Source organism: Chionomys nivalis, chromosome 20 (genome assembly GCF_950005125.1).
Source record: "Chionomys nivalis chromosome 20, mChiNiv1.1, whole genome shotgun sequence".
Lineage (NCBI taxonomy): Eukaryota > Metazoa > Chordata > Mammalia > Rodentia > Cricetidae > Chionomys > Chionomys nivalis.
This window is the reverse complement of record NC_080105.1, coordinates 57,802,454-57,829,891: the sequence shown is the minus strand read 5'-3', so window position 1 is coordinate 57,829,891 and position 27,438 is coordinate 57,802,454. Positions and strand designations below refer to the sequence as shown.

The window sequence follows — 27,438 nt, the reverse complement described above, 5'->3', positions numbered from 1 at the left end:
AAACAAGAAAGTTTGGTCCACGTGATGGGGGGGGGGGATAAATTAGCCTAAAGAAACTGTTCCTGGGCAATTCCAGTCTGTTTCCTAGAGAGAATTTAAATCAATTATTATTTAATGTTCATGTTGCTAAAGGAAACCTTTTCTAATTAAGTATAGGAAGATACAGAGGAAAATAGCAACCAGATTGTAACTGTAAAAAGAACCAAATAAAGGAGAAAATGTGGAATTGTAATCTCAAGAAATAAAAGACAAAGTTTCAAGAAGGAACTGAATACAAATCCTAGTGTTGAAAAGGACAGAACGTGAAATCGTACATATAGCAGAAGGAGTCAAAAGTCAGGCGGACAGGAGGGTCAGTGGATCTGAAGACAGATCAATTAAAATTATCCAGTCTGCAGAGAGAGGAATAAGGAAATGTCAGCAGACCTCAGATCCTGGAGGAAGTATGGCGCATCATGGAATGCATCAGCGCACAATGCAAATCACAGACAGGAGGAGAGGGCAAAGGAGCAGAAAGAGGGCTTAAAGCCAGGGCAGAAGCGGTGCGGGGTGATAGAGGATATTAACTTACACTTTAGAGAACTATCCAGACTCCAAGTGGGACAGCCTGAAGCAGAGAGGCACTTAGGACCATCTGTACAGAGGGGCCACACCTAGACACTGCATAGCCACGATGTACAGAGGGGGAACACGTGGGCACAGCATAGCCACGATGTACAGAGGGGCCACAACTAGACACCACATAGCCACGAGTACAAAGGGGCCACAACTAGACACCACATAGCCACAATGTACAGAGGGACCACGCCTAGGCACAGCATAGCCACGATGCACAGAGAAGCAACACTGAAGAGTCTTGTCATCTTCATACTGCATTCACTCTGCTCAAGGACCCTGTAGGAGCAGCAGCTGACTTCACACTGTGAACTCAGAGGTCAGAAGACTGGGAGACATGCACTAATAGAAAGACATCCTCAAGAAGTCTGTATCCAGGAAAGCTGCCTTTCCAGATGTCTTGACAATGAAAGCATTCTTAAGAAACCAACACGGAGAATTTGAGGTGCACAGATCTTCTGAACTGGCATAAAAGACACTTGAATTCACAGGAAAAGCTCTGCAAAGCGAAGTGCGCATGGAAGACAATGGTGCTGTGTTACTCTAAGTTTATACTAACCTATCCGGAGACACTGCGGAAGAAATAAACACACACCTGTTAGTAGGCATGTACTCAAGGTATTTCCTTGAGTCTGGGGGTCTGAAGTTGGGGACACAGGAATATCCAGGAATGAAGTGTTTGTTCACGGCTGAACCTCAGTCAGTAGTAATCAATGTAAATTAGATTGGTATGCATTAAAATGTTAATTACAATCCTAATGAATAATTCATCTGAATGCTTGTGAATTAAGATGGCAAAATGTAAAGACCTCCTTACACAAAAGATGAATGGGCGTGGTAGCACCTGCCTGTAATGCCAGCACCTGGGAGGCTGAGGAACGGTCATGGATTTGAGATCGCAAAGAGAAACCCTCTTTCATAAAATAAAACAAGCGCAGACAGGAAAAACAAAACCAAAGAGAAGGCAGCAACCGAAGAAAGAAAAAAGACACAATCCACACAGCAGACAAGTAGCAAAACGTCACATAGGAGCCCCAGTCTCTCAGGACTTGCCTTGGACATAATCAGCGCTGAGCAGGTGGTGGGTGAGGCCTCTCTGATGAGGACTAGATAAGGGACCGGTCAATGAGAATAGCAGAATGCATTAGAAATCATTTCATTGACTTGTTTTTTGACTATTTGTTTCCTTTTTGCTTGTTTATTTCATGTTTGGCTCTATCCTGGGCGTCTGGGGAATCCCTCCTCAGGGGCGAGCTGCCTCTCAGGGTATGGGTCTCTAACTGGGCCCATCATTAGTTGGTCACTCCCATAATTTCTGTAAGGGAAGGAAGGGGAAACTTTGGCTGGGATGTAAAAACAAACAAATAAACAAACAAAAAAGAATTTACACATTAAAAAATAATTAAAACCTCAAAGGACAGAAATCAGAAGAGTGTATGAGAGAACTGAGCGGTTGTGTTTTGTCTATAAGAAACACCTTTTCATTCAGACACAAATGTGTTTAAGACAAAAGGTTCACAAAGGATCATCAATGAGAGCAGTTCTGGAAGAGCAGGAGTGGGCACGCCAGCAGGTAGTGATGTAGACATCAGTAGACAAGTTAAACGACTTCCCCAAGCTGCATGTCCTGGGTAGCAGCAGCCCGTCACCAAGGTCAACACCTGCTCCCAGTTACAAAGTGATGTAGCCCAGGAAACAAGCTTCCTGGAGTGGAGAGACTGAATTGGCACCTTCCCACAGTAGAGCCCAGTGCACTGCTTCCCAGAGGAACCCTAGCAATGACTGAAGAACAGCCAATACTAAGCTGTAAGTGTGTCCATATAACAGGACACAGAAAATGTAGCAACGTGCTGTGTGAGGCTGCTGTGACTCGGGGTCAAACCTAGAGCCATCGAGTGTAAGAAAATAGTTTGACAAGGCTGTGAAAACGTGGCCAGGCGCTGGAGCCCTTCCACACCTGAGCCAAGAAATTCACAGCCTATAACCAAGTGGGTTTCACTAGTACAATCCACTATAATCATTAGTGGATGTCCATTCATGCAAGACCGTTGCTATTTATGAAAACTCAGTCAGTGAAATACAGCATGCCCTTGATATGAGCATAACGAACACAGCCACAGGCTCTCAGCAGACCCATTAGAAAGCCCTCGGCCTTTCCACAGTAACTACACTCAACCTACAGCAGTGGTAAGGTGCTCAGCTTCGCTCACGGGAACCTACCCAAAGTCAGCCGACAAACACCAGATGGGGCAGACAGTGCTCAGGTCATGTCTGTGAAGAATGGAGTGAAGATTCTCCTGTCTCTGCTTCTGTTCTACACTGGCTGAAAGCCATGGGGAGGACTCTGGTGAAGAAGGTGCTCGCTTTAGGACCACATATCTCCGAGTACCCTTAACATCGCTGAGCAGCAAGCTTTGCACAGTGTGCATTGTGTGCCCATGAAAAGGGAACACTTACTCGGTGTTATAGAATGTCACTTTTCAAGTCTGCGTTTCCCATCTTAGGACTTCCCTTTATTATTTATTTTCTCTCACTCTCTCTCTCTCTCTCTCTCTCTCTCTCTCTCTCTTTCTTTCTTTGGATGTTTGTGTGTGGATGCACACATGCGTGCGCACACACACACACATCGGAGGACAGCTATATGGAATCAGTTCTTTTCTTCACTGGGGATCAAACTCAGGTCATCATACTTGGTTGCGAGTACCTTGACCCATGAGCTACCCAATTCCTTCGTTTTAATTAGTTAGAGACAGCGCCTCACTATCTAGACAGGGTGCTATTTTAGACGTGTCATGATGCCTAGCTTTATTTTTCATGTATTTTCAACATTATTCCATTTTCTGTGTGTTCTTAATTTCCCCTGATTCCCTTGGTTACCATAATGATAATGGGGAAAGAGTTCATTCTTAAGTGTTTGGAAACAAACAACGATGTGTATCTAGTTCCTTATACATAACTATTATAGGCAGTGTTAACTGCTGTCCTCTGGAGTCTCCTCTGGAAGCTGCCGAACTTACAAGAGTCCATGGAGCTTGACAGTGACTCTTCCTGATGCCACTGGAGTTCAAGTCCATGCTTCACTTCCCAACAGCTCTGCCCCATCAGCGCCGGATCTCTCCACTTGTAGCATGGGGATAATATAATACTAGCAGTCTCTTCATAGTGGGAGACAGCATCTTACTATCATACGCATGCTCAACTATGCATAGGAATAAAAGGGCAAATATAAGAGTTCCCCTAAAAGTTCACTTGGAGGGCATGGTTTGCCTTGTTGGTAAGCTCATTCTAAACCATCAGAGTTTAGCTTGACCCCACCACCTGGAGCTCCCACACTGTGATCTGTGGTGTGTTTGAATCGAAGGTTTATATGTATGTTTGAAGCAATCCCGTTGTTTAAAGTAGGTATATCTGCAAACTGGTGCAGGTAGGGGTCTTAGGTTGCCTGAAAGTTCAGAGAGGGGTGTGTCTAGCCTATAGCCCAAGCCAAGTGGAGTCCCAGGTTGCTAAACTGTCCTTGATGCTTGCCTGCCTCACTCAACTCTGAGAATGGTGGCTGCTGGCATTTTCTACAGCCCTGAGAAGGTTCCTCAGAAAACTGGACCTTCGTCATGAAAGCAAATCCTGGACTGAAGAAAGGACATCATCATGAAAGGAAAGTCCCTTGTTTGTGACTAGAAAGGGAATGTTCTAGAAACGTTCCTTAGGAAGCTCTTTCTGGAATAGCCCTGGAGTAGACAGCTTACTCGAAGAAGTAAGGACAGGCTTGGCTCTCATTCCCTCAGCGGGCAGGCATGCATCGGTCTGTAGTGAGAGAGATTTGGATGTAGGGTGCCTTGACTGGAGGAAGACTTAAGGATGGGTACTCTAGGCTACTCCTAGGTCCCCTCCATGGTAGATGACTGTTCCATCATGCTCACAGGATACACAAGCAGAGAGGGTGGCTGTCTGTGGTCGGACAGGAACAGCCAGGCCCTTGAGATTGCATGGCCTCTTAGAGCCCCTCAGAGGGAGGAAGACAAGAGAAAAGATACAAGATACCTAGAGACACCGATACCATGATGAATAGCGAGAAAAATACCTTCATGTCACAGAGAAGAGATTGGATGGAAAGCAATATGCCTCTGTGAGGGTGACCAAATCTGAGCCACTTTGATAATGTCACAATTGAGAGTAAGGGTGACTGTAGCTGTGCACGTAGGTTCATGGATGTCCTTCCTGGGCTGGAGGGCTGAGGCAAGAGGCTGAAAACTTCCTGGCTCACTTGGGCTACATAGAACCATTGACCCAAACTAAAGCAACAATAACAACAAAACCAAAGAGACAAAAAGAGTAGCTGCTACTTTGTTTCCTTTGTGTGGCAAATACATCAATTACTGCCATGAGATTTTATTTGTGATCTAACAAATAAAGCTTGCCTGAAGATCAGAGTTCAGAGTTAGTCATTAGCTAGAGGCTGGGCCGTGAGGGTATGCGCCTTAAATACCAGCACTTGGGAGACAGAGGTGGAGGGATCTCTGTGAGTCCAAAGGCCACTGCTGGGCTCTGTGAGGTTGATTCAGTCTAAAAGATAAACAGAGCCAGCCAGTGGTGGCACACACCTTGAATCCCAGCACTTGGGAGACACACATCTGTAATCCCAGCACTAAGAAGGTGGAGACAGGAAGAGATACGGCTGAGCAGAGACAGGAATATAAGGCGGGAGGAAACAGGAGCTTAACCCATTTAGTCTGAGGATTCCTGGAGACAGGATCTTGTCCCCTTTGGTGTGAAGGTTCAGTAGAGATAAAAAGTCTTTCTAGTGGCTGGCTCCCTTACTTCTCTGGTCTTTCAGCTTTTATCTTGATAATCTGACTCTGGGTTTTTATTATTAAGATCAATTAAAATTCACACTACGATTGTTTTTTAAACCTCGAGTATATTACCGGCAGTGGGGACACGTGCGGCGTGTCCCTGAACCCAAGGACCTTCCTAGGAGACTGGCCCCGTCAGGACACCGCAGTCAGCAGAGGCTAGCAGGTTTCTCAGTGCCCCCATGGCATTGTGTGTGCTAATGAATTCACCTTGCTAGCAAATGGACGTGCAAATCGTTTTCCGGCTATGGCTTTGCTCCGATAATTGATAGATGTTTTGATCTCTGTGACTTTATGGCTTTGTCCCCTAGTGCTCTGTGACAGTAGAAGGAACACGGGCAAGGGCTAACGGCACAAATGGAGGCTTAATGTGCAGAGTGCAAGCCTTTCATCGCTTCAAGCCAAGAGGCCGCCACAAATTGCCAAACAGTGTCCTCGTGAAGCTAGAGAGTGGATCCTTTTTGTTTATATGTTTCGTTTTGTTCTGCAAAGGGCATACGAACTTGGTGCTTCAAAATAATCCGCTTCGGTCAAATGTACTTTCTCATTCATTTCTATGTCTGCAGTGGGTGATCAAACTTCCATGCCAGGTAACAGGTTTGGACACACAGAGAAACACACGTGACTGTCAGTGTGCAACCTGAGATCTGACGGTGACTTACCCTTTCCTGTCGCCCTCACGGCTGTTGCCTGAGCTGCTAATGAATGGCTGTCAGTTTGGACTCAGGGTGTACTCCGTGCTTGCTCCAACTCTGTTTTCTCTCTTCTCTTGCAGTGCTTCGACTCCTGAAGGAGGGGGCGGACCCACACACTCTCGTTTCCTCAGGAGGGTCCTTACTTCACCTGGTAAGAACTGGCACTTGCGGGGGCATGGGATGACACCTGGAGACAGAGAATGAATTAAGGATTCAAGAGTCAAAAGTCAGTTCCGGAATGATCATCCAACAATGAGGAAAAAAGGAGTGGGGGAGGGACAGGGACAGGTGTGGATAAAGAGCCACTGAGCTGAGTTTGATGTTCCGAGGGAGGGACAATCACCCCGAGCCTAGCAGACCTGAGGAGGAGTGGGTGGGACAAGATGTCAGGTCTCAGCTCGCTCTGTGGCTGATATTCATTGGACCTTTTGTCGAGGTGTTACACACCATCCTTGCGTCTGTAGAGATCTTGTCACAGTAGATGGAGTGAGTGTGTCAGGTGGCGGTCACAGTCATTTGTCCATCTCCCAGGGGACACATTGAGCACTGAAGTCCCAGTGAAGGAACCGTGAATGAAAGAACCCCAGGAAATAGGACCTCCACGGTGGCCTCCACGGTTAGTGGGAAGGCAGTGGCTCTAGATCCCAGTGATAGAAAGCAAAGATTGAGGAAGAGTACGGCCAGAAGCAAAAGGTCATCTTGAGAGACTTCCTTGCCCCCCCCCCCAGGCTGAGGCAGGCATTGTGATGCTGTCATGGGTCCCTAGGTTGGGTCTGGGAGATGTACAGAGAACTGGGTGTTGGCTGAGGGAGGGGGACTCACTGCTGTACTCTTCTTTAACAGAGATTACTGAGTAAATAAAAGCAAAGGAACAATTGCAGGTTGTCAAAGAGAGAAACAATTACAGGGTTGCAGAATGCCTTAGGTGCTGAGAAAGGCAATTTAGCCTTCTAAAATGTCAAGTGTGAACAGTCTCCTGCGGAGCCCACGCCTTGGGACATCCCACACTGGGATGCCTGGTGCTCCTCACACTTGGCTCCTGATTACATGTGTCCTGTGGGCATCTTGAAGGGAGGAGCACAGTGCATGTGCAGGGGGGGTCAAGGAGAAGCTGTAGACACCGTTGTGACTTCTCAGAGTTGTTTATTCAACTCAAATATTACTCATTGAGCACTGGGCTTTAAGCCAGCCGTTCTCAACCTCCTAATGCTGCGACCCTTTAATACAGCTCTTCATGTTGTGCTGACCCCAACCATAAAATTATTTTTATTGCTACTTTATAACTGTAATTTTTCTACTGTTATGAATCATAATGTAAACATATTATATGAAGAATAATTTATATAAGACTCCTGTAAAAAGGTCATTTGACCCCCAAAGGGGTTGTCATCAACAGGTTGATAGCCACTGCTTTAAGTGCTGATTTCTGTAAGACATTTATCTTAGGTGTCCCAGAAAAGGAAAAGCATTTACATGAGAATCAAGTGTTTCAGTTAGGGCTGTGGCTGATTTCGATTCCAGAGACAGATTAATATTTTGGGGTGTATATCTTTATTTTAACTTATTTTTAATACATTGAAATGCAAAATATGTAATACATAAAAATGCAAACATATTTGACTTAGTCTCTTTGCCTACTGATCCATTAAAAAAATCCCTGTAGCAAACAAATGGCAGATAGCAAATATTGGATGATAAACAGGGAGATAGTGGCAAAAGCAACCATGTCTGTGCCGCCAGGAAGGATGTCTCATGAGGACAACATAGAGGAATCCTTTTCATGACCCCATGGGGCAATAATTCTTCCTAAAGTGGAGGAGTATTGATGAGAGATGGTGTTCTCAGGCTGACTGAGTTCTCTTAGTTTCCGGGTGAGAGACATGCATTTAAAGTGTTCAGGATCCAGACTTTAGGGAAATAAGAGTAAGAAGCAAACAGGGGCAGAGCCTGGTGACTCTGGGAAGGGGCTAAGATCAGGTGCTCCCCCTCCCCAGTACTTACAGAGATAGGAGACAGAGATGAGCACGCTTGTGTTAGAGAAGCACTAGGATTCACGGGCACGTGAACTAAGAGGGATTTTTATGCAGAAGTGCAGAGAAGTGTAAAAGTTTAGCCTTTAAGATTAGAGACAACACGAATAGCTAAAGGCGGGCTAAAGATCTGAGGGTAAGGAAGGCTACTCACAACAGGTTCTGTCAATCCATAATCCTGTTTTCTTCTCTCTTCAATCCATCATCTCATTGCTCCTTCTTGTTCTCCTTTGTTCTACATTGTTTTAGTTCTATGTCATTCTCTCTTGTCTTCCTCATTACAAATGTTCCCAATCATTTATGCCCTTAAAGCCAGCAATTCCCCAGTGCCAGCAGGTTCCAGGCCATAGAAAATCAGATAAGGGTTCACACACACACACACACACACACACACACACACACACACACACACGGATCTGTGGAAGTGGTCACGTCTGGTGAACTCCTTAATGGAGAAAGTTAAAGGAATTAAATCATCGGGGGATTCTTAAGGGGGCCAGGTTGGTGTGTTACATTATTAGGTAATAGATAAAAGAGCTAAAAGGTTTATTTCTAGTGAAATTATGAATAGGGCATGGATTGTTCAGATCAGCAAACCACTTCTTTTCTCCCGGTAGGCATAGAAATTACCAGGTAACCAAGCAACCTAGGGGAAGCTGATGGCTCTTGATCAAACAGCACATATACCAGGCGCTGTAGTCTCTAAGGGTCTAGTAAGTTAGACTTACTGCTCTACGAAGAAGAGACCCAGGCCTCTAAATTTTCAGTTTCAGGCTATGCTGTTATCAACTGTTCTGATTGTGCTGTTGTGGGTCTTTCTCTGGGTTGCGGTTAATTTTCCCTTCTGCTGCCCTTGAGAGTCCTGAACTATAATCATCAGTATACTGAGGTGGAGGTGAGCATAGGGGTTAAGAATCTTTTGAGTGGGGTAAAACCAGAACGGCAGCTTTGGGCAGGAGCAATTCTGTGTCCTTGGATATCCGTGAATATCTTAAGTTAGGCTCCTGCCTAAATACTGACCAAATACCTGCTGATAAATAATTGCAGGAAGGCAGATCTCTGTGCTTACCTAGGAGAGAGGAACAAGGCCTGGCCAGTGAGAAACTTTCACTCTACAGTTCTGAACTGCAGGAATTAATCCCCAAATATCAACAGAAAGGAAATCAGCCACAGTGAACAATCTACAGCTTAGGACGGCCACTTCATTCACAAAGCAGTAGCACCAAAAAGCCTTGCCTTTGGGTTACCCTTTACCACATCCCTGGGTTCTGATATGTCGTTTGTGAAAAGATGGCTAAGATTTCCTGTATAATGTTGCGGCTCGTAACACAGAAGGGCATGGGACACCAGACCCGCTCCCTAGAACGCTTGGTCTGTGAACAAGAGACGCTGCATTTTATACTGTGTGAAATCCAACGGTGCGTTCTGCTTAACATTTGGAAAAAAGAGACAAGGGTGGCGAAGACCCTGGGGACGTGACGCTGAGCGACAGGCAGAAAAGCGGTTCCCAGTCCCTCTGAGCATGGAAATCATCTTGCCTATTCTCTTGGTACGTAATGTGTCACCACAAACTGATTTAGTGATGATCAACACGGATTGAGGGGAAGAGGTGTTAGCTTGAGGAAAATTCTTTCTGTGGAGCGGGAGCTGTGCTAAGCCGTGATGATGGTGTAAGACCGCTGTTACAGAGATGTTCAGCCTTCATAATCTTTTCAGACAAGGGTGATTAAAGGTATTTATTGCTGTCAAATTATTATTCATAATCTTCAGAAGTGTGAATAACGAAGTACATCCCTCGAGAAGGGTGGGTGTCACTTTCAGCTTTGCATCTAATTATTTCTTTTATTCTCCTTTAAAGACAAACTCCAAGTACATTTGGGGTATAAATGTGGATTCCTGAAGTTGGGGTTAGGGACGTGTTTGTGTTTGTGCATACCTGTGTGCACTGTGTGTGCGCAAGGGTGTATACATGTGAGTGTGAGGCGTAAGTGTGGATTCCCACAGTCCAGGAGAGGAATGTTTTTGTGTTTGTGTGTATGTGTGTGTAGTGTGTGGTGGGGGTGCATGCAGGTGAGTGTGCAGGTATGTTCCTGCCTGTGGAGACTAGAACAGAGTGCTGGGTGTTTTCTAGCACCCTCCACCTGATAACTGTGAGCGCAGTCTCCCTTTGGTCACCTTCACCTGGTAACTGTGAGACAGGGTCTCTCACTGAAATGTACTCTATCCCTTTCCAGTAGGCTGGCTGGTCAGCAGTCTCTCAGGATCTACCAGGCTCTCCTCTCTCTCTCTCTCCCTGTCCTCTGAGTGCAGGGATTAGAGGCATGCACAGCCTCACCTGGCTTTGTATATGGGTGCTGGGGATTTGAACTCAGCTCCACGTGCTTGCAATGAGAGAACTCTTTCCCACTGAGCCATGTGTGATGCCCCTCAGGGTATCTTAACAGACACAGAATCAAAGATCATCCACACCATCATTGGCTGTACAGTGAGCTGTCTGAAAAGGAAGCAAAGAGAAGGCGTGCTTTCCCCTGGATCCAGATCACACTCCACACCAGCTTGGTGGGGATTGATGCTCAGGTCCTGATGCTGCTGTGGCTAAAGTTCCAGTTCACACAGTCAGTCTCTCAAGTGATTTAACAGTGACCCACACAGGACATAAGAGACAAAAAGACTTGGCTGGAACTAGATGCTTTACCATCATGCTACCTTCAATTGTCTTGCATCATTGCTTCCTAGAATCCTTTCCAGTATGCTCGCGAATGCCCTTCATGACCTTAGATCAGGGCTTCCCTTTTGCACAATTTTAGATGTTTTTTGTGATTTTAGACTTTGAATTTGTCTTCCCTTTTTCATGTTGAGTAAGTGTTGTCTTTGGTGCAAACTTCACAGCTGTAGTGTGTGATGTGCACACACACCCAGCTGCCTGTCATGATTTACTGAGAGAACGCCCATTGCCACTAAAATTGTTTCTGAGACTTTCCAAACTATTTTTACTAGTGTATAGAAATTCTGATTTGTTGCTCTGACATTGTGTCCTACAACTCTGCCATACATACGTATCAGGTATGATTGTTTTTATTTATTTAGATGTCTGCAGGTCCTGTGAGAGTAGAGGCAGATGTAATGACAACATTATAGCTGTTTTTCATTCCTTATTGCACCAGCAAGGACCCCCAGGGAGTATTGAGTGTGCACCAGCAAGGACCTCCAGGGGGAGTGTGAGAATATGCAGACCCACCCCCATATTTAAAAAGAAATATTCAGGGCTTGTTGTAGACAATTATTCTATCTTGTAACATCCACCTTTAAGTTGTGGACCTCACCAAATTGCTCGTGTGCTTAGGGTAAACTCTAGCATTTTCTTTTTGTTCATAGTTTCCATTTTATACAACACACACACACACACACATTTTCTGCCTTCTCTGGATTATTTTGTGAGAATTAAGTTTATGTTCTTATATGTTGTACATAAAACTTGGTTCAATGTGTGTTTCTATATTCCACAGGAATGATTAATTTATCCCAGTAGCTTTTTCCAGCACTGTTCTATTCCTTCACATGTAAAACAATATACTAATTTTCTCCAAAGTAAAACTTATGTATGTATATATATGTGTGTGTGTGTATAAATATATTCTATTCATCTTTCTATCTATCTATCATCTTTCTATCTCTCTATCTCTATCTACTACCTCTACCTATCTATCATTCTATCTATTCATCCATATATTTGTCTATCTCTATCTATTGCCTATCTATTTTTCTATCATCTGTGTATCTATCTATCTATCTATCTATCTATCTATCTATCTATCTATCTATATGTCTATCATTCTATCTATCCATCCATTTGTCTATCTCTATTGCCTGTCTGTATATCTATCTTTCTATCATCTGTTAATCTGTCATTCATGTATCTATCATCCATCTATCATCTATCTATCTATCATCTATATATCATCCTATCATCTATCTGTCTATCTGTCTGTCTATCCATCTATCCATCAATCCATCTATCCATCTATCCCTCTATCCATCATCTCACCATCTCTCCGTCTACCTATCCGCCTGCCTGCCTATCTATCTATCTATCTATCTATCTATCTATCTATCTATCTATCTATCTATCTATCATCTGTCTGCCTGCCTGTCTGCTTACTTACCATCATCATCTCCCTCTTTGTCTAGATTGGCCTTGACCTTGTGACTCTCCTGCCTTGGGTGTCATACCATTCCTTGACAATGGCTTCCTAATAGTGTTTCCAGTCCCTTGATTTCTGAGTTCTAGGCAGAGCCCCTCTTCTGAGTGTAGTGCCCTTGTTCACTCATGTTCCATCCTGTGGGTTCTTTTTATGCTACCTTGATCCTTCCCTAATAATTTGTGCTGGATTCTAGACATGTTATATGTTTCCTGTTAAGTATTAGCTGAAATTTGTGTAACTTTAAATAATATTCCATACCTTGGGGAAATGTAGTTATTTAGAAACTTTTTGATCCTGTTGGGGCTTGCAGTTAAGATTTATTTGGTGGGAAAAGAATGATGTTAAATTGAAACCTAGTGTCCCCTCCACTGAAGACAGATACAGGTATCTAATGTGTCCAGCGGGAATAGGTGCCAGTTTCTACTGTGTGGGTCATGATCCTTATCACCCAAGCAGCCTCTCTTCTTAACATGGGAGTATCTTACTTAGATTTCCATTGCTGTGAAGAGACAGCATGACCACAACAACTCTTATAAAGGAGACATTTAATTGAGGTGGCTCACTTACAGTTTCAGATGTTAAGTCCATTATCACAAGGCAGCACATGTCAGTGTGCAGACAGATGTGTTGCTGGAGCTGAGAATGCTATATCTTGATCAGAAGGCAGCAGGGAGTTGACTGTCACATAGAGGGAAGCGAGCAAAAGAGACCTCAAAGCCTGCCCGCACAGTGACACTCTTCCTCCAACAAGGCCACCTTCCTAACAGTGCCACTCCCTTTTGGGGACACTTTCTTTCAAATCACCATAGAGGATCAGTCCATTATTGTCATGGTGGGCGGCATGAAATCAGACATGGCGCTAGAGAAGGAGCTGAGAGTTCTTCCTCTGGATCTGCAGATGCTGGGAAGAGACAGTGATCCGCTAGGACTTGAGCTTTTGAAAACTCAAAGCCCACCCCCCAATGACACGCTAACTCCAACAACGCCACACCTACTTCTACAAGCTCACACCTCATAACAGTGCCATTGCCTATGAGTCTATAGGGGCCATTTCATTCAGACCACCCCAAGGAGCTTCCTGGGGACCATGTCTATAAATAGAGGTGGTGCTTTCATTACTCGGCTGCCCAGTCCCGAAATAATCACACAGAAGCCTAATGTTAATTACAAACAGTTTGTCCTATTAGCTCAGGCTTATTACTGTCTGACGTCTGTCCCTTTCCTTTAGTCTAACTGGAGATGGAGAACACATTTTTGGCTTCACCTGTCATGTTCTGGCTGTCAGTGATGTTTGCATCATTTATTATAGATTATGTTTCCTTTCTGTCTTTCAGTGCGCTCGATATGACAATGTCTTCATTGCAGAAGTCCTCATTGACAGGGGTGTCAATGTCAACCACCAGGATGAGGACTTTTGGACACCCATGCACATCGCCTGTGCCTGTGACAACCCGGATATTGTCCTGTTGCTGGTCTTAGTAAGTACATTACTAGCCCTTGAAGACTCAATGACAGACATGTATTTGATAGTATCCCTCACGTGACTTTTGTGGAAAGCATGTGTCTGTGTTACCATTCATGCTCCAAGAACTCAGATAGTTAGAAACAAAGTTGTCAGGCATGAAGCTCCTAAAATCACCCATGTTCATGTCATGACATGCTTTAGAACCGTGTGCTTTGGTATACACCAGTGTTGATGGGATGCCCATGCTTGTTCTCAAGAATCCACATTCAGGCAGCTGCAGTTGAACTGTTAAAACATATCTTCCAATGGGATCATGAGTCTGGGAGGGAATGGCGAGGGCACAGAAGAAGTTGGAAGGGAGAGGTAGGAAGGATGCAAATACGGTATTCATGTATAAAATACCCAAAATTATAATAACAACAACCTTTCTTCCCATACCTGAATACACATCACTGGGTATCACTGACTTTCTAAGTTCAGGCAGGGTTCCCAAGCCTGGTTCAATTGCCAGCCAGCATGCTCCCTTCTAGCCTAGAATGCCAAGGCTTCTAAGGAAGTCATGGGGCAAAAGGCTACCTTTCTTATGTGGTCTCCATGGAAGGCAGGTCCAGACTCCTGGGTTGGCATTGCAGAATTGATGCTGCAGACCTGAACAACTAAGCTCAGCTCATCCCATGACTGCATCATGACTCAAGGCTCATTAGGTAAACCTTTGTGCAGATCCACCCCAGCTTAGCCAGAGAGACTGTGGTCATGGGAAGCGTAACCTTCAGAACACCCCTAAGGACCGGGGGCAACACTCCCCAGGGACCACACTGAACCAGAATGCTGCACATTTGTAAGCCATGACTGGAGTGAGCTTAGACATGAAAACTGGTGCCCAAGGAATCAATAGACAAGGGCTCGTGGTTACGATGAGCCAGCTACACGTTGGCAAATTCCTTAGGTCGCTCTGAGACTGCACAGAAGAGGAAATCAATGTGAAGTTGGTGTACCCTGAAGTTAAACGGCCTCTTCCGAGGGAAATCAATAAATGGTGACATTTATCCCAGTCCTCAGAACAAATGTTTAGAAGAACGATGGTTTTCTAAAGAAATCTTGCATCGTCTTAACCTGAATGGATGCCACACGGCATTGCCGGACTCCTTACAGCGTGGAGAGCTCATCTGCTCAGTCTGTCTTCTGACTTTTTGAACTCAACCCTAGATCATCCCTGAAATTATCAGCATGTTCCCTGCGTTCTTCACCAACGCACCTTGTCGTGAGAGTGGACTTGTTTAAACCATGGCTTATGCCCCCATGCCCTCCTGAGAAGCAATGAATAGTTTTGACTTTCCACTAAGAAGTTAAAGAAAGTTAAAGTTATAAGTTTAACTTTAGCTAGAGAAAGGTGAGCAGTTTAATCCTAAATCAAGTAGAAAAAAAAATGGATCAAAAACAGATATTAAATAAATAAAATTTAACCTAGGAAAACATTAGCTAAAAGAGATTAAAAGCCAAAGCTAAAATGAAAATGGTTTGCTATTTTTATGCAGCAAACAGCACAGGGCGGTACTGTAGAACAGCGGCAGGATTTTCTCCCACAAATCAGCTAAATTGAGAACCGATGACTGAATCCAGGCAAGGGGCATGGACTTGCAAGATGGAGTTTTCGTTAGCTGTAAAGGGAGGGAGGCAAGCTTTGCAAAGGGATACAGAGCAGATCAAGCAGACCATTCCCAGCCGTCTACACTGGAAAATTAAGGAACCCATAAAAGTAATCATAATAGATTTAATTTAAGGCAGGCAACAATAAATATCTCTGGACTCATCTTAAAATAACAAATGGGAAATGCTTAGTGCGCCAGTTGGCAGCATGAACCTGGGAGAGCAGGGCCACACAATGAGGCCGACTCAAGTCCTACCCAATAGTCAGCTTTAGTCAGAGCATAGGGCCGGTATGAATAAATGAAAAAAGTTATTTAAATAAAAAAGAAAAAATCATACAAGGGTTATAGTCAATTTCATGATGCTGTTACAAAGACAGGATTATTTATAGTGCCTGATAACTTAGTAGATGCGAATGTCATTGCCATTCTTAACTGGCAGAGGTGGCCACAGGGAAGTAGCCAAACCACCCCTCCTTGGCCCTTAGAGGGCAGACACAATTAATGCTGATGTGAGGTTGGAGGTTCTCATTTTAATTTCAAAGAATGTGTGACCTTGAGTTGTAGAGAAAAACGGTCATGCAAAAAATATTAAACTTCTTTGTATGTCAGAAACATGAGGTGTGTAGCAAGAAATCTGTGCAAGACACGCTAGGTGGATGTGATTGCGTGTGTGCATGCACGCATGTGCGTGTGTGTGCACGTATGTGTGTGTGCATGTGTGTGTTTGTGTAGATCTACTTTGGGAGATCATGTGTTTGTTTTCATCTGAAGCAGTCCTATTTAGATACAGTGGCTCATATCTGTAATCCCAGCACCCAGCAAACAGCAGAAAGGACCATAGTGCAGCCAAGGACACAGAGGGGGACTATGTTTAAACCAGACACAAAGGAAAGGAAGGAGCAGAGAACCTCCTAGGCTTTGGGAGTTCCAATGAGTTCTGATCTAAAGCAGAAAGGTTGGCAGGAGTTCCTGTCATGTGACACTGTCCCTCCAGCAGCTGTCAAGAAGCAAAAGGGACTTGGAGGATTGCAGCAGGTGCTAATTTACAAGGGGACCCTGGAGAATAATGTGTGCTTAGAACTATAAGAAACTTCAAGTTCCTTCATAGAAAATGCTTTCTGTCCTCGAGAATTCTCTGTTGAGGCTGAGGGCTGCACTGTTGGCTGCCTTAGGAGTCCATAGCTCTGCGTGTGGCCTGAGTGTTGTCATCACCACGCCCTAGAGCAAAACCTGTTCTCTCCACACACTTCGTCCCGTCCCGTGTGAAGTGTGTTTGAGAAGAGGAACCCTGGGTTTGCCAGCAGCCTCTGCGCTTATGGGCTGGATGTGGCCTGTAGCTATAATTACTCAACATTTCCAAATATTTCTCAGGCTTTTTAAAAATATGTCTAATTTATCTCCTAAATTAAAATATAATTGCATCATTTTGCCCTTTTCCTTTCTTCTCTCCAACCCCTCCATGTTCCTTCTCACTCCCTTTCAAACTCGTGGCTTCTTTTATGTTAATTAAAGTTATTGTTACCTATAAGTATAAATACATAAATATATAGATCCAACCTGATGTGACTGTGTGCGTGTGTGTGTGCACGTGTATGTGTGTGTGCATGCAATTTCAGTGCTGACCACTTGATATTGGATAGCCACTCTGAGGACTTTTCCCAGGGAAGACTCCCATTCTCTGCATTCCTTAGTTAACTGTACTTCTTTTACTAGGGGTGGGGCCCGTGAGATCTCTGCCGTCCATGTTAGTATATTTCCTGATACTATCGTTGTCCAGGTCTGGTTTGGGTATCCATATTGTTGAGGTATCATTGGTGACATCATTTCTACAGGATGCAATCTCAGGGCAGACTTTCTGGTCCTCCACTTGTTAAGATCTCTGCACACCCTCTTGAGCAGCATTCATGAACTAGGCACGGGGTTGGCTCCTCATGAGCATCTGTCCTCTGTTTGACCAGTTGTGGTTCCGTGTGGCAGTCTCCGTCTTGGGATCGCTAACATTCTTAATACTTTTATTTGTATATTATTTTCTCATATAAAAAAGAATGGTTTTAAAATGCAAATGCATAAATTCAAAGGTGAACTACATGAAGTGTATAAAGGTATTTAAATCATGTTGTTGATTCTTATAAATATTGGCAGCAGTTCAGAAGCATCTGAGAGAAAAGAGGGAGAGTTGTCCCAGCCAGACACTTTTAGGGAAAAGACGATTCTTAAAGTGTAATTGTTTGTGTTGCTAAGGTCCACTCTGTGGATTTAATTTCTGATGTCCTTTGTTTAAGTGGTTTTTTTCTTTCTAATCCCAAGAACTAGTTACTTCAAAAGCACAGGCTATACAACAAAAGAAAGGGGGAAAGGAAGGGAGGGGAGAGAGAAGAAAGGAAGGAAGGAAAGAAGGAAAACCTATCAGGAAAACGACTCCAATTTTCTTTCCCTGTGTGTGTATTATGTGTGTGCATGTGTTATTGTGCATGTGAGTATTATATATGTGTATTATGCATGTGTGTATTATGTACGCGTGTGTTATGTATGTGTGTATATTAGGTACATGTTTGTTATGTACATATGTTTATGTATGTGTACATAATATGTATGTATCTGTTGGAGACACATGCATATCTATGTGTATACACTATATGTATATATGAATATGCATGTGGATGCATGTGCATGTACACATGTAAATGTATGAGCCTGTGTAGAGCACGTACCTAATACTTGGACTCATACTATGTTCACATTGTATATTTTCTGTGTAAGTATGTGTATGTGTGTGTATGTGTATATGTATGTAGAACACACTTAATGCTTAGATTTAGATTGCTTATTTTTCAGGGATGTTTAAATTCACATAATTTCCTGACTATTTTCCATGTTTTAAGACATTTTACCCAAACATGAATTCAGTGGTGTGTGGTTTTCCATATTTAGGGGCTATATTTTAAGAATCATTTTGGCAGCATAGATAGTTCCCACTTCCTCAAACTTACAGATGATCATCACTTCATAATTTAAGAGATCTGTGTTTCCAGTAAAATATAGTTACCATCTTTCTTTCCTCCATGAGGGAAATAGAGTAAGTTTAGCTGGAGTCTAATGCAGGTGTTGACAAAGCCCTGTCTATACTGCAGCCATTCAGTCCAATACTTTTAGGCTTGTAATTAAAGCTTCAGCCACAGCTTCGTTCTCTGAGATGGAGTCACTGGTCTGTACATCCGAGGCATCCCTAGCAACCTAATCCTGGGAAGGGCATCCACAATTGGGACTGAGAAAGGCTGTGTGCCACTCTGCCTGGTAAGACTTCAGCTGTGCCCCTGGAACCCAGGCTGGGGTCGGTACATATGTGTGAGTCTGTGGGGGTCTTACCTCTTCAAACCACCACTACAAACACACACACACACACACACACGTAAAGGCAAATGTGGGTAAAGTAGTCCCACACTAGCTCAGAATTGAGTGTAATAAGAAGTTCTTTATTTAAAGGAAACTCACAAATAACAATCCTCTGCATGAACGGGGAACAGGAACAGAATCAGCACCCAGACCCTCATTTATTTCTCTACCAGACCCCAACATAAACTATCTCTCTCTGGACCAGCATGGAGGAGACGAGAATAAAGACACGACTCACATGGTTTAATCAGAAGGGAGATTCTCAGAGATCCGTCATGATATTCTGAGTTCACATCCTGAAGAATTCCTCTCGTTTATTCTCCAAACAGTCTTTATACCAAAACTTAATTAAGGGGAAATACATTAGCATTCTGTCTCCCAGTTAACCAAGTGAATGGCTTTTAGTCACATCCACATCTACCTGTCTGCTGTGTATGCTAGCTGTCACATAGGCTTGAATCAGCATCTCTATCAGGTATCCTCCAAATTACAAAGAAAGGAACAAAACAGCATCCTGACCCTTCGTTAGGGCAGTGACAGCTTGTCTGCAGGGCTATGTGGCTGCTTTGGATGGGGCCTATGGCTTTAGAGCCTGGATGCCACATCATATAGAAATATGGGCCTACAGAGGGAGGGAGAGAGAGTGTGAGAAGGGACGGGCGCACACCTTTTTGGTACCCAAGGCCATGCCCAACCTGGTCCAACCTCTCAAAAGCCATTGGGAGAAAGAGGGTCCCCATCACACATGCATTTACACATACACAGAGATTGCCAAGTTGAACTTGAGGCAAGTTGATGGGCATGGGTCAGAAGTGGAGCAAGGACTGGTCAGCATCATGGTCACAGTGGGTCCTTGGCCCAGGAAAGTGGACACTTCAAATTCCCCAGCACTTTGCTGTGGATACTTTTCTAAAGTAAGCGTGGTTCCTGCACGTTGTCGCAATCACACTTACTGCAACAGATTTAAGGTGGTGCTAAAACGTTTGCAAGTTTTTGTGCCTTCTTCCCATGAAGAGGCTGAGGTAGAATTTACAACAGTCGATTTAGAGATTATCGTAAGTTTTTAGAATAGTGATGATGTAAATGTAGGACCAAATTTAACCTTCACTATCCACTTCAGGTGTTCCTAGAAACTTCTACTTGGGAGACAAAATTCTGTAGAAGGAGATACGGTTTCGCTGTTAAGGGTACTTATTCCTCTTACAGAGGACCGGAGTTCAGTTCCCAGAATCCATGTCGAGCAGCTAACAACTGCCTGTTTCTCCAGCTTCAGTGGATCTGACGCCCTTTTCTAGCCTCCTGGGTGAGGTGCACGTGTGTGCACAGACGCCCACCCATCCACACACATACACATAATTAAAAGTAAAATGCAAGATTGAAAAAGCAGATACTACGTATTAGAGAAACGGGTGCACACTTTGGAATGGCCCACGAGACAAAAGCGTCTGATGGGATCATTACAAATGAAGTTCTGAGGTAAATATACACAGTGCCCACATGGCTGCGTATGGCTGAGGGCGATATTCTGCCACCAATTCACTGACAGTGCATTAATATTTTTATTCTCAAGTCGTCTGTAGACAGTTCCATTTTGTAACCCGAGTTTCCCACCCTTGACGGGGGGTTCAGAGGCACCTGTCACCTGACATCACTCACTCTTACCTTCATGACAAAGTGAGTTATAAACTATGACTGTTTTTCAAATTTTAGGTCATGTATGTGTCACTAAATCATGAGGCTACACAAGAGCCTAACCTAGGGGATGTCACATCTGAGAATCCTTCAAACACCAAAATGATTTGAGGACTCAGTGGTATGTTCTGGAAGAATGTGACCCCTAAAATTCACACCTTAGACTCCAACCACTCAAAGTCATGGGTTAAGACTGTGAGGAATTTAGGGGAACACTTAGCTCATGAGGATAGAGGCACCAGGATTAAGATTGATGTCCATACAAATAGAGCTACCTAGCCTCTTCTAACTTCTTAGGACATCTCTGTAAGCCATAGGGACCTCTCTGGATGTGGATATGGTCTCTGCCTGTGCCTTGGTCTTGGAGTCAGCCTCCAGAGAGTGAGGCTCGGGTTTTCCCAGTGCTGGTAAACTTCTTGTCTCCTGTGTGACAGCCCAGATTCATACACTTGGGGCAGGTTCTGTCTTTGGTGCAAATGACATCTCTCTGCATGTTATTTCTGAGGACTTGGTGATCAGAGGGCAGCCCACGTTTGTTCATCATGGATGTTGCACAGGGAGAATGCTCAGTAGAACATACCTCATAGTTAATAGCTTTCCTGGGAGCAGATGGAGACGTGAGTCCCTGGCTTCTGTCCTAGAGAAGCAGATCTGGGTCACGGTCACCCTCAGGCATGGAGGGTGGTACTTCCTACTTCGATATGGAGCTCATCCAGGGGTCCTGAGCAGGACGCATGTTAATAAACCCAGCATGACATCCTGTCTCCATCCAGGACTCGACATCCTTGTTCCCTTCCTGATATTATATATATTACATCTGCCACATTTGTGCATTTTAATATTAATAGAAATATGGTGTTGAGTAATTTATATGTTAGCTGTTTTATCATGTTCAATGAAGACATAATGAAACTTGCTCCTTTTTAAATTATTTAATTTGGAAGCTTAAGCCAGGCCCTGCCAAGCAAAAATCCCTGTGGCAGACTTTACACACTTTATTCTCTGAATCAAAACCTCCAGAAGCCTTTTGCTGTTGGTACTGACTAAAGAAAGTTATCTCTACGTATCTCAGAATTCTGTGTAAAAGTAAACGCGATACCAATGGCCTTTTTGTGGGCATGAGGGAAATTTCTACTCCACAGAATACGCGTACATGTGGACACACACAAACATGCACACATACTGACACTCACACACATGTTCATACACAAACATGTGTACATACATGTACACACATATACACACACTCACACATATAAGCATGTAGGAAGAGGGTCCACTTGTTTGTCACGGCCGCCCGGCTAGCTTATCTTCAAAATAACCACACAGAAACTGTATTAATTAAATCACTGCTTGGCCCATTAGCTCTAGCATCTTATTGGCTAACTCTTACATATTAATTTAACCCATCTCCATTAATCTGTGTATCACCACAAGGTCATCACCATGAGGTCGTGGCTTACCAGCAAAGTTTTAGCACGTCTGTCTCTGGTAAAGGTGGCTTCATGGTGTCTCCCTGACTCTGCCCTTCTTCCTCCCAACATTCAATTCCATCTTCCCCGCCTACCTAAGCTCTGCCCTATCACAGGCCAAGGCAGTTTCTTTATTCATTAATGCTAATCACAGCATACAGAGGGGAATCCCACATCACCTCCCCACCTCTTCTTTTCATAAGCACAACACAGAGGAACATACACACATGCACACACACTGACACACATGTAGAGATACAGAGATGCACACATATGCACACGTACACACATGCATGTACACACATACACATGCACAGACTCACACACATGCAAAGATATATATACAGACATATGCAAATACAGACATACATACAGACATTCACACACATGTATACACACACATGCACATACATACCCACATGCACACACACACTCACACATATGCAGAGATATACATACACACAAGCAGACATGCACATGCAAATACAGGCACACACATGCGGACATTCATACACATGTATATACATACACATACATACTCACATGCTCACACACATGCAGAGATACACATACACACAAACAGACATACACGTGCAAATACAGGCACACACATGCAGACATTCATACACAGTACACACAGATGCTCTGCTGTATTCTCTGCCTTTACATACCTTGAATATCTTGTCTTGTTCTCATGTCAATCTGTTATGTCAGTTAAATCACTGACTAGCCATAACACAAGTCAGGAAGAACGCAATGTCCGCTGTCACTCAGAAACTGAAAGGGAGATTTAGGGAACGATGCGTGAAAGAACCAGGGTGAGCAATGCTTGAGAAATCCGAGGAGTGTAGCAGTTCAACTTGCACAGAACCCATGCAAAAGCAGAATGCTGGAATGTTTGGCAGACATGTCCTTGTAGTCCCTCATGTAACACCTGAAGACTTTGAGTAATTCCTTTGAAAGGTTAAGTGCCGTGGGTCAGATGGAAATACACGCTATAGAGGTTAATAGGTAGAGATAATAAATTATGGTCAAATACTGTAGAGTTGCAATTAGTGAAGACATACAGTCGGCGAGACTGGAAGTCCGCACAGCCACTGCACACAGCAGGGCAGTCCCTGGCAGCGTGACTCAGTCTCCTTTCAAGGTGCGAGCAGGCCTAACCTTAGTCCATCATTCCCAGGTGTTCACACCAGGACGATCTCAGGTTGGGGATTGTGAGGACTGATTATCTCCAGGCTCACATTCGTCCCCAGCATGTCACTGTTCCCCATTCCTGTAACTCCTGCCTTCCTCCTACGGATGCTGATCATGAGTGTACATATATATTTTGTAATGTAGCTAATCCGTCCTGCAAAGTGCAAGCCCATGACTCTCACCTGGTGTTGTTGGAACATCTATGCCTTCTCACCTGAGAACAGCAGGTGGGGAACCCAAAAGGGACTCGAGGTACAGGTGAATTCAAGATCTGGGGATTGGACAATAAGAGTTACTTAAGTTGTTTGCCACAAAAGTAAACACCAGCGGTAAATCTGTAAGAGAAGGGTCATGTGACCCTTGTAGAACATGTTAGCACTGGGGTTCCTGGAGACTCTGCCTGGAGAAGCACACGAGTGTCCTTGTAGGACATGTTAACACTGGGGTTCTGGGAGACTGCCTGGGGAAGCACACGTGTGTCCTTGTAAGACATGTTAGCATTGGGGTTCCGGGAGACTGCCTGGGGAAACACACGTGTGTCCTTGTAGGACATGTTAGCACTGGGGTTCCGGGAGACTCTGCCTGGAGAAGCACAGGAGTGTCCTTGTAGGACACGTTAGCACTGGGGTTTGTGGAGACTCTGCCCGGGAAAGCGCAGGAGCAGCTGGTCTGGAACTCAGCATCATATCTGCATGTGAAGGCAGCAGAAGCCAGCAGGAAATCAGATCAACCCAGGAAACATGAACTCTAAAAACAGAAAGAGCACTTGAAAAGTAAGCCAATTATAACCATCTTTAGGGAAGCAGGAGGCTGCAAAGAGAGAGGAAAAGAAGCCAGGTTGAGGAGGGAAACCAGAGATTGTTGTGAAAGGCAGAGGGAAATGCCTAGAGAATCCCTCTGGAGGCTGTGTTTCTGGGAGGAGTAGTTAGCCAGTCAGAAGTGGTAGGCAAGGATGGAGAGAACCGCAAACCACATTCCTCCTGAAGGGTGAAGTCCAGACTAAAATTTTGTGGTTTCTTTGTTTATGTGTGTAAATGTCTTGAGTGGAATATTAAAATGGGAATAGGATATTCTTTTAAAAACTCCTCCAGTGTTCAGTTACTGTGTGTGTGTGTGTGTGTGTGTGTGTGTGTACATGAGTGTGCCATGGTGTGCGTTTGGTGCTCAGGGGACACCTTGGGGCTGTGGGTTTTCTTCCACCATGTGTATTCCAGGTAAGGACCTCAGGTCTTCAGCCTTGGCAGCAAGGGCCCTTACCCTGAGCCACAACTTTTTACCAAAGGAAGAACGTGACACACACCTGCTGGTACCTGAAGACGCCAGAGAGAAATCATACATGCAGGCCATCAGTGCAAGACACTGAGGGACAGAGAATGTCAACTTCCCAATCCTTCACTCTGTTTATAAATCTGTGTTTTCTCAAGGCAGGTACGGACTCTGATCAGCCAAACATTCATTTAACAAAGTAAGCAGACTGCTTTGGGGACAATAATTAAATGAATGATTAATGAGCGAGGGGCACCGGCTGGTTCAGTGCAAGGCTTTAGTCAATAAACATTTACCAAGCACCTACGTGTGTTGCACACAAAGCCTTCCGAGGATGTGCAGCTCAAATGACAGGGAACCAGGCTGCATTTCTGTGTTACTTGACACCCTTCTTCCCCTCTCCTCTCCCCCCCTCTCCCCAGCTGTCCTCACCTCATGACCCTGTTCCCTGGCCTTTTCTCTGAAACACGTTCTCAATGGGCTTCCTTGTAAAACTATTTCTTTTAATTGGAGAGCCGACCTTTAATTATATTCCAACCATTCATCGATCCCAATGTCACTCCAGCTCGCTCCCCAGATAATCGTTAGTGTCTGAATTTCTTCTCACCTTTGCGTTCAGCAGACGTAAGACATACTGGAGCCGTGCCAGAGCTGCTCTGGGCTTTCACCTCAAAGACAGTTTCGTTCCTTACTTATTTTCAGAAGACCACGGTCCAGGGGAATTTACCATGTTTATTGTAGAGAGTCGAAAAGTCTAGCCAAAGGCAAGGGATAAAATTTTAAATGGTGAACACTTGCATCACAGGGAGAGGACTATCAAGTACTATGATATTCTTGGTACCCCAGTGTCCCCCTCTTCAGAATATTTAGAGAAATCATCAAATTCATACTGGGAGATGGAAGCGAAAGGCCAGAAAAGAAGCCACCAAAATGATCATTCCATGATTAGGGGAAAGGTATTTGTGTTTTGTTTTGAGGTAGATATTTTTCTTATCTTTCTCTCTTACATCCCAACCACAGTTTTCCCTTCCTTCTATCCTCCCAGCCACTGCCCTAACTCCTTTCTCCCAAATCCACCCCTTTTCTTTTTTCCCTTCAGTAAAGAGTGAGGCTCCCAGGGATACCAGCCAAACACGGCATAACAAGTTACAATAAGACTAGGCACATAGCCGGGCGGTGGTGGCGCACGCCTTTAATCCCAGCACTCGGGAGGCAGAGGCAGGCGGATCTCTGTGAGTTTGAGGCCAGCCTGGTCTACAAGAGCTAGTTCCAGGACAGGAGCCAAAAGCTACGGAGAAACCCTGTCTCGAAAAATCAAAAAAAAAAAAAAAAAAAAAAGACTAGGCACATACCCTCATATCAAAGCTGGGCGAAGCAACCCAGTAGGAGGGAAAGGGTCCCGAGAGCAGGCCGAAGATCAGAGACATCCCTACTCCCACTGTTAGAAGTCCCACAAGAACACCAAGCTGCACAACCATAACGCATATGCAGAGGGCCTAGCTCAGACCCATACAGGCTCTGACTGTCACTTCAGTCTCTGTGAGCCCCTACGAGCCTTGCTTGTTTGATTCTGTGGGTAGTGCTGTCCTGGTGTCCTCGGCCTAGGGGGAAGGTTTTTATTATGGATAAGAAAGAACAGCCAAGGGCATCTGGAAGAATCCAGGGCAGAGAGAATAGGAAGCAGACTGGACATGGCCAGGGTTGTTTCTTGGTTGCACAAAGAAGTGGGCCAGAACAGCAGAGACTAGCCATTCTATAGAGATCAAACAGGTACCTGAGTGTAGGTTTATGGACCACAACAGCCTGGGAGCTAGCAGAGTGGAGGGGGAGGTGAGAGGGGCCAGGATGCTAGTGTGGGCTTTGGAATGTGTAGCAAGTACATGAGAGTAGAGGCTGAAGGAGCCGGAGGCCAGCGGTGGCTTTGATATGCAGCCACACATACATGTCAACGGAGAGCCATATGTCCCTGCTGCCAGAGACAAGCACACTGGCACTGGCTTCACAAGTTTCTAAGGAAGACTGCCTTTTAACCACTGAAATCCTTCTGCGATCCAGTTTGAAGTGAGGCCAGACTGTCACTTCTAGACATATGCACTTCCTGAGACCCAACGGGAACCTATCTGTGTTAGGTAACTCAAGGGTGAGGGTGTGGCCAGCCCCACATCAGAGAGTCCTCTCCCTTCCAGACCCATTTACCATGCAGTACTGACTGCTGGCTTCAGCCCTGCACCTTCTCCCCACAGCCTCCCTCCTCACAGCCTGGTACCTCAGTAAGCTCTGAAATAAGATGCCACAGCTCCTAGCTTCAGGTCAGGAGGGGTGGAGGTCAGGAGTGCCCTCATTCTCTGTATGTCTCCAGACCTGAAGGCTTCCTTCAATAACATGGTCTTTAATAACAGGCAGCTTTATCGTATAAACATCACTGCATAGTCTTAGACAGTTTAGTTTAGCTGATTTTTTTTTTTTATTGTTTTGCCATCTCTCATAGTGCACACTTCCCTGCCTGCCACACTGGTTACCTTCCCTAGATAATGACAGACTATCCGCCAGAGCAGCTTAAGGGAGGAAGGGCTGGTTCTGAGTCACGGTTTCAAGGGCGGTGGAGCCCTACCTAAGCCCTGCCCCCAGTCACTCACTTCCTCCAGTTAAGCCCCGCCCATCTCCTAAAGGCTGTGTGGACAGCTGGGGACTAAGAATTCAAACACAGGCTTGGGGGGGGGGGCATTTCACCCACAGACCCTTCTGTGTGCCCCCATTTCCTTCCCTTTTACCTTTGTTTCTGACGCATGCCCCACATTTTAAAAGGATAGTTCCCAGCCCATTGGAAGAACTGTTAGGTCTCAACCAGTACACACTAAGGGGCTCCTTAGCATTTCAAGGAGGATGGTGGTCACTCTCTCAGCACTGCCTGT

General features: G+C 44.7%; 1 protein-coding gene across 3 annotated transcripts in view; it reads left to right on the top strand.

Annotated features, from left to right (window-relative positions):
* Window positions 1-27,438, top strand: part of Myo16 (myosin XVI) — a 420,999-nt gene that overhangs the window by 124,361 nt on the left and 269,200 nt on the right. For all 3 annotated transcript variants that reach the window (XM_057752554.1, XM_057752553.1, XM_057752552.1), the window contains 2 exons: window positions 6,241-6,311; window positions 13,727-13,870. In XM_057752554.1, coding sequence (XP_057608537.1) covers window positions 6,241-6,311; window positions 13,727-13,870 — 215 coding nt within the window. The remainder of the gene's footprint in view (window positions 1-6,240; window positions 6,312-13,726; window positions 13,871-27,438) is intronic.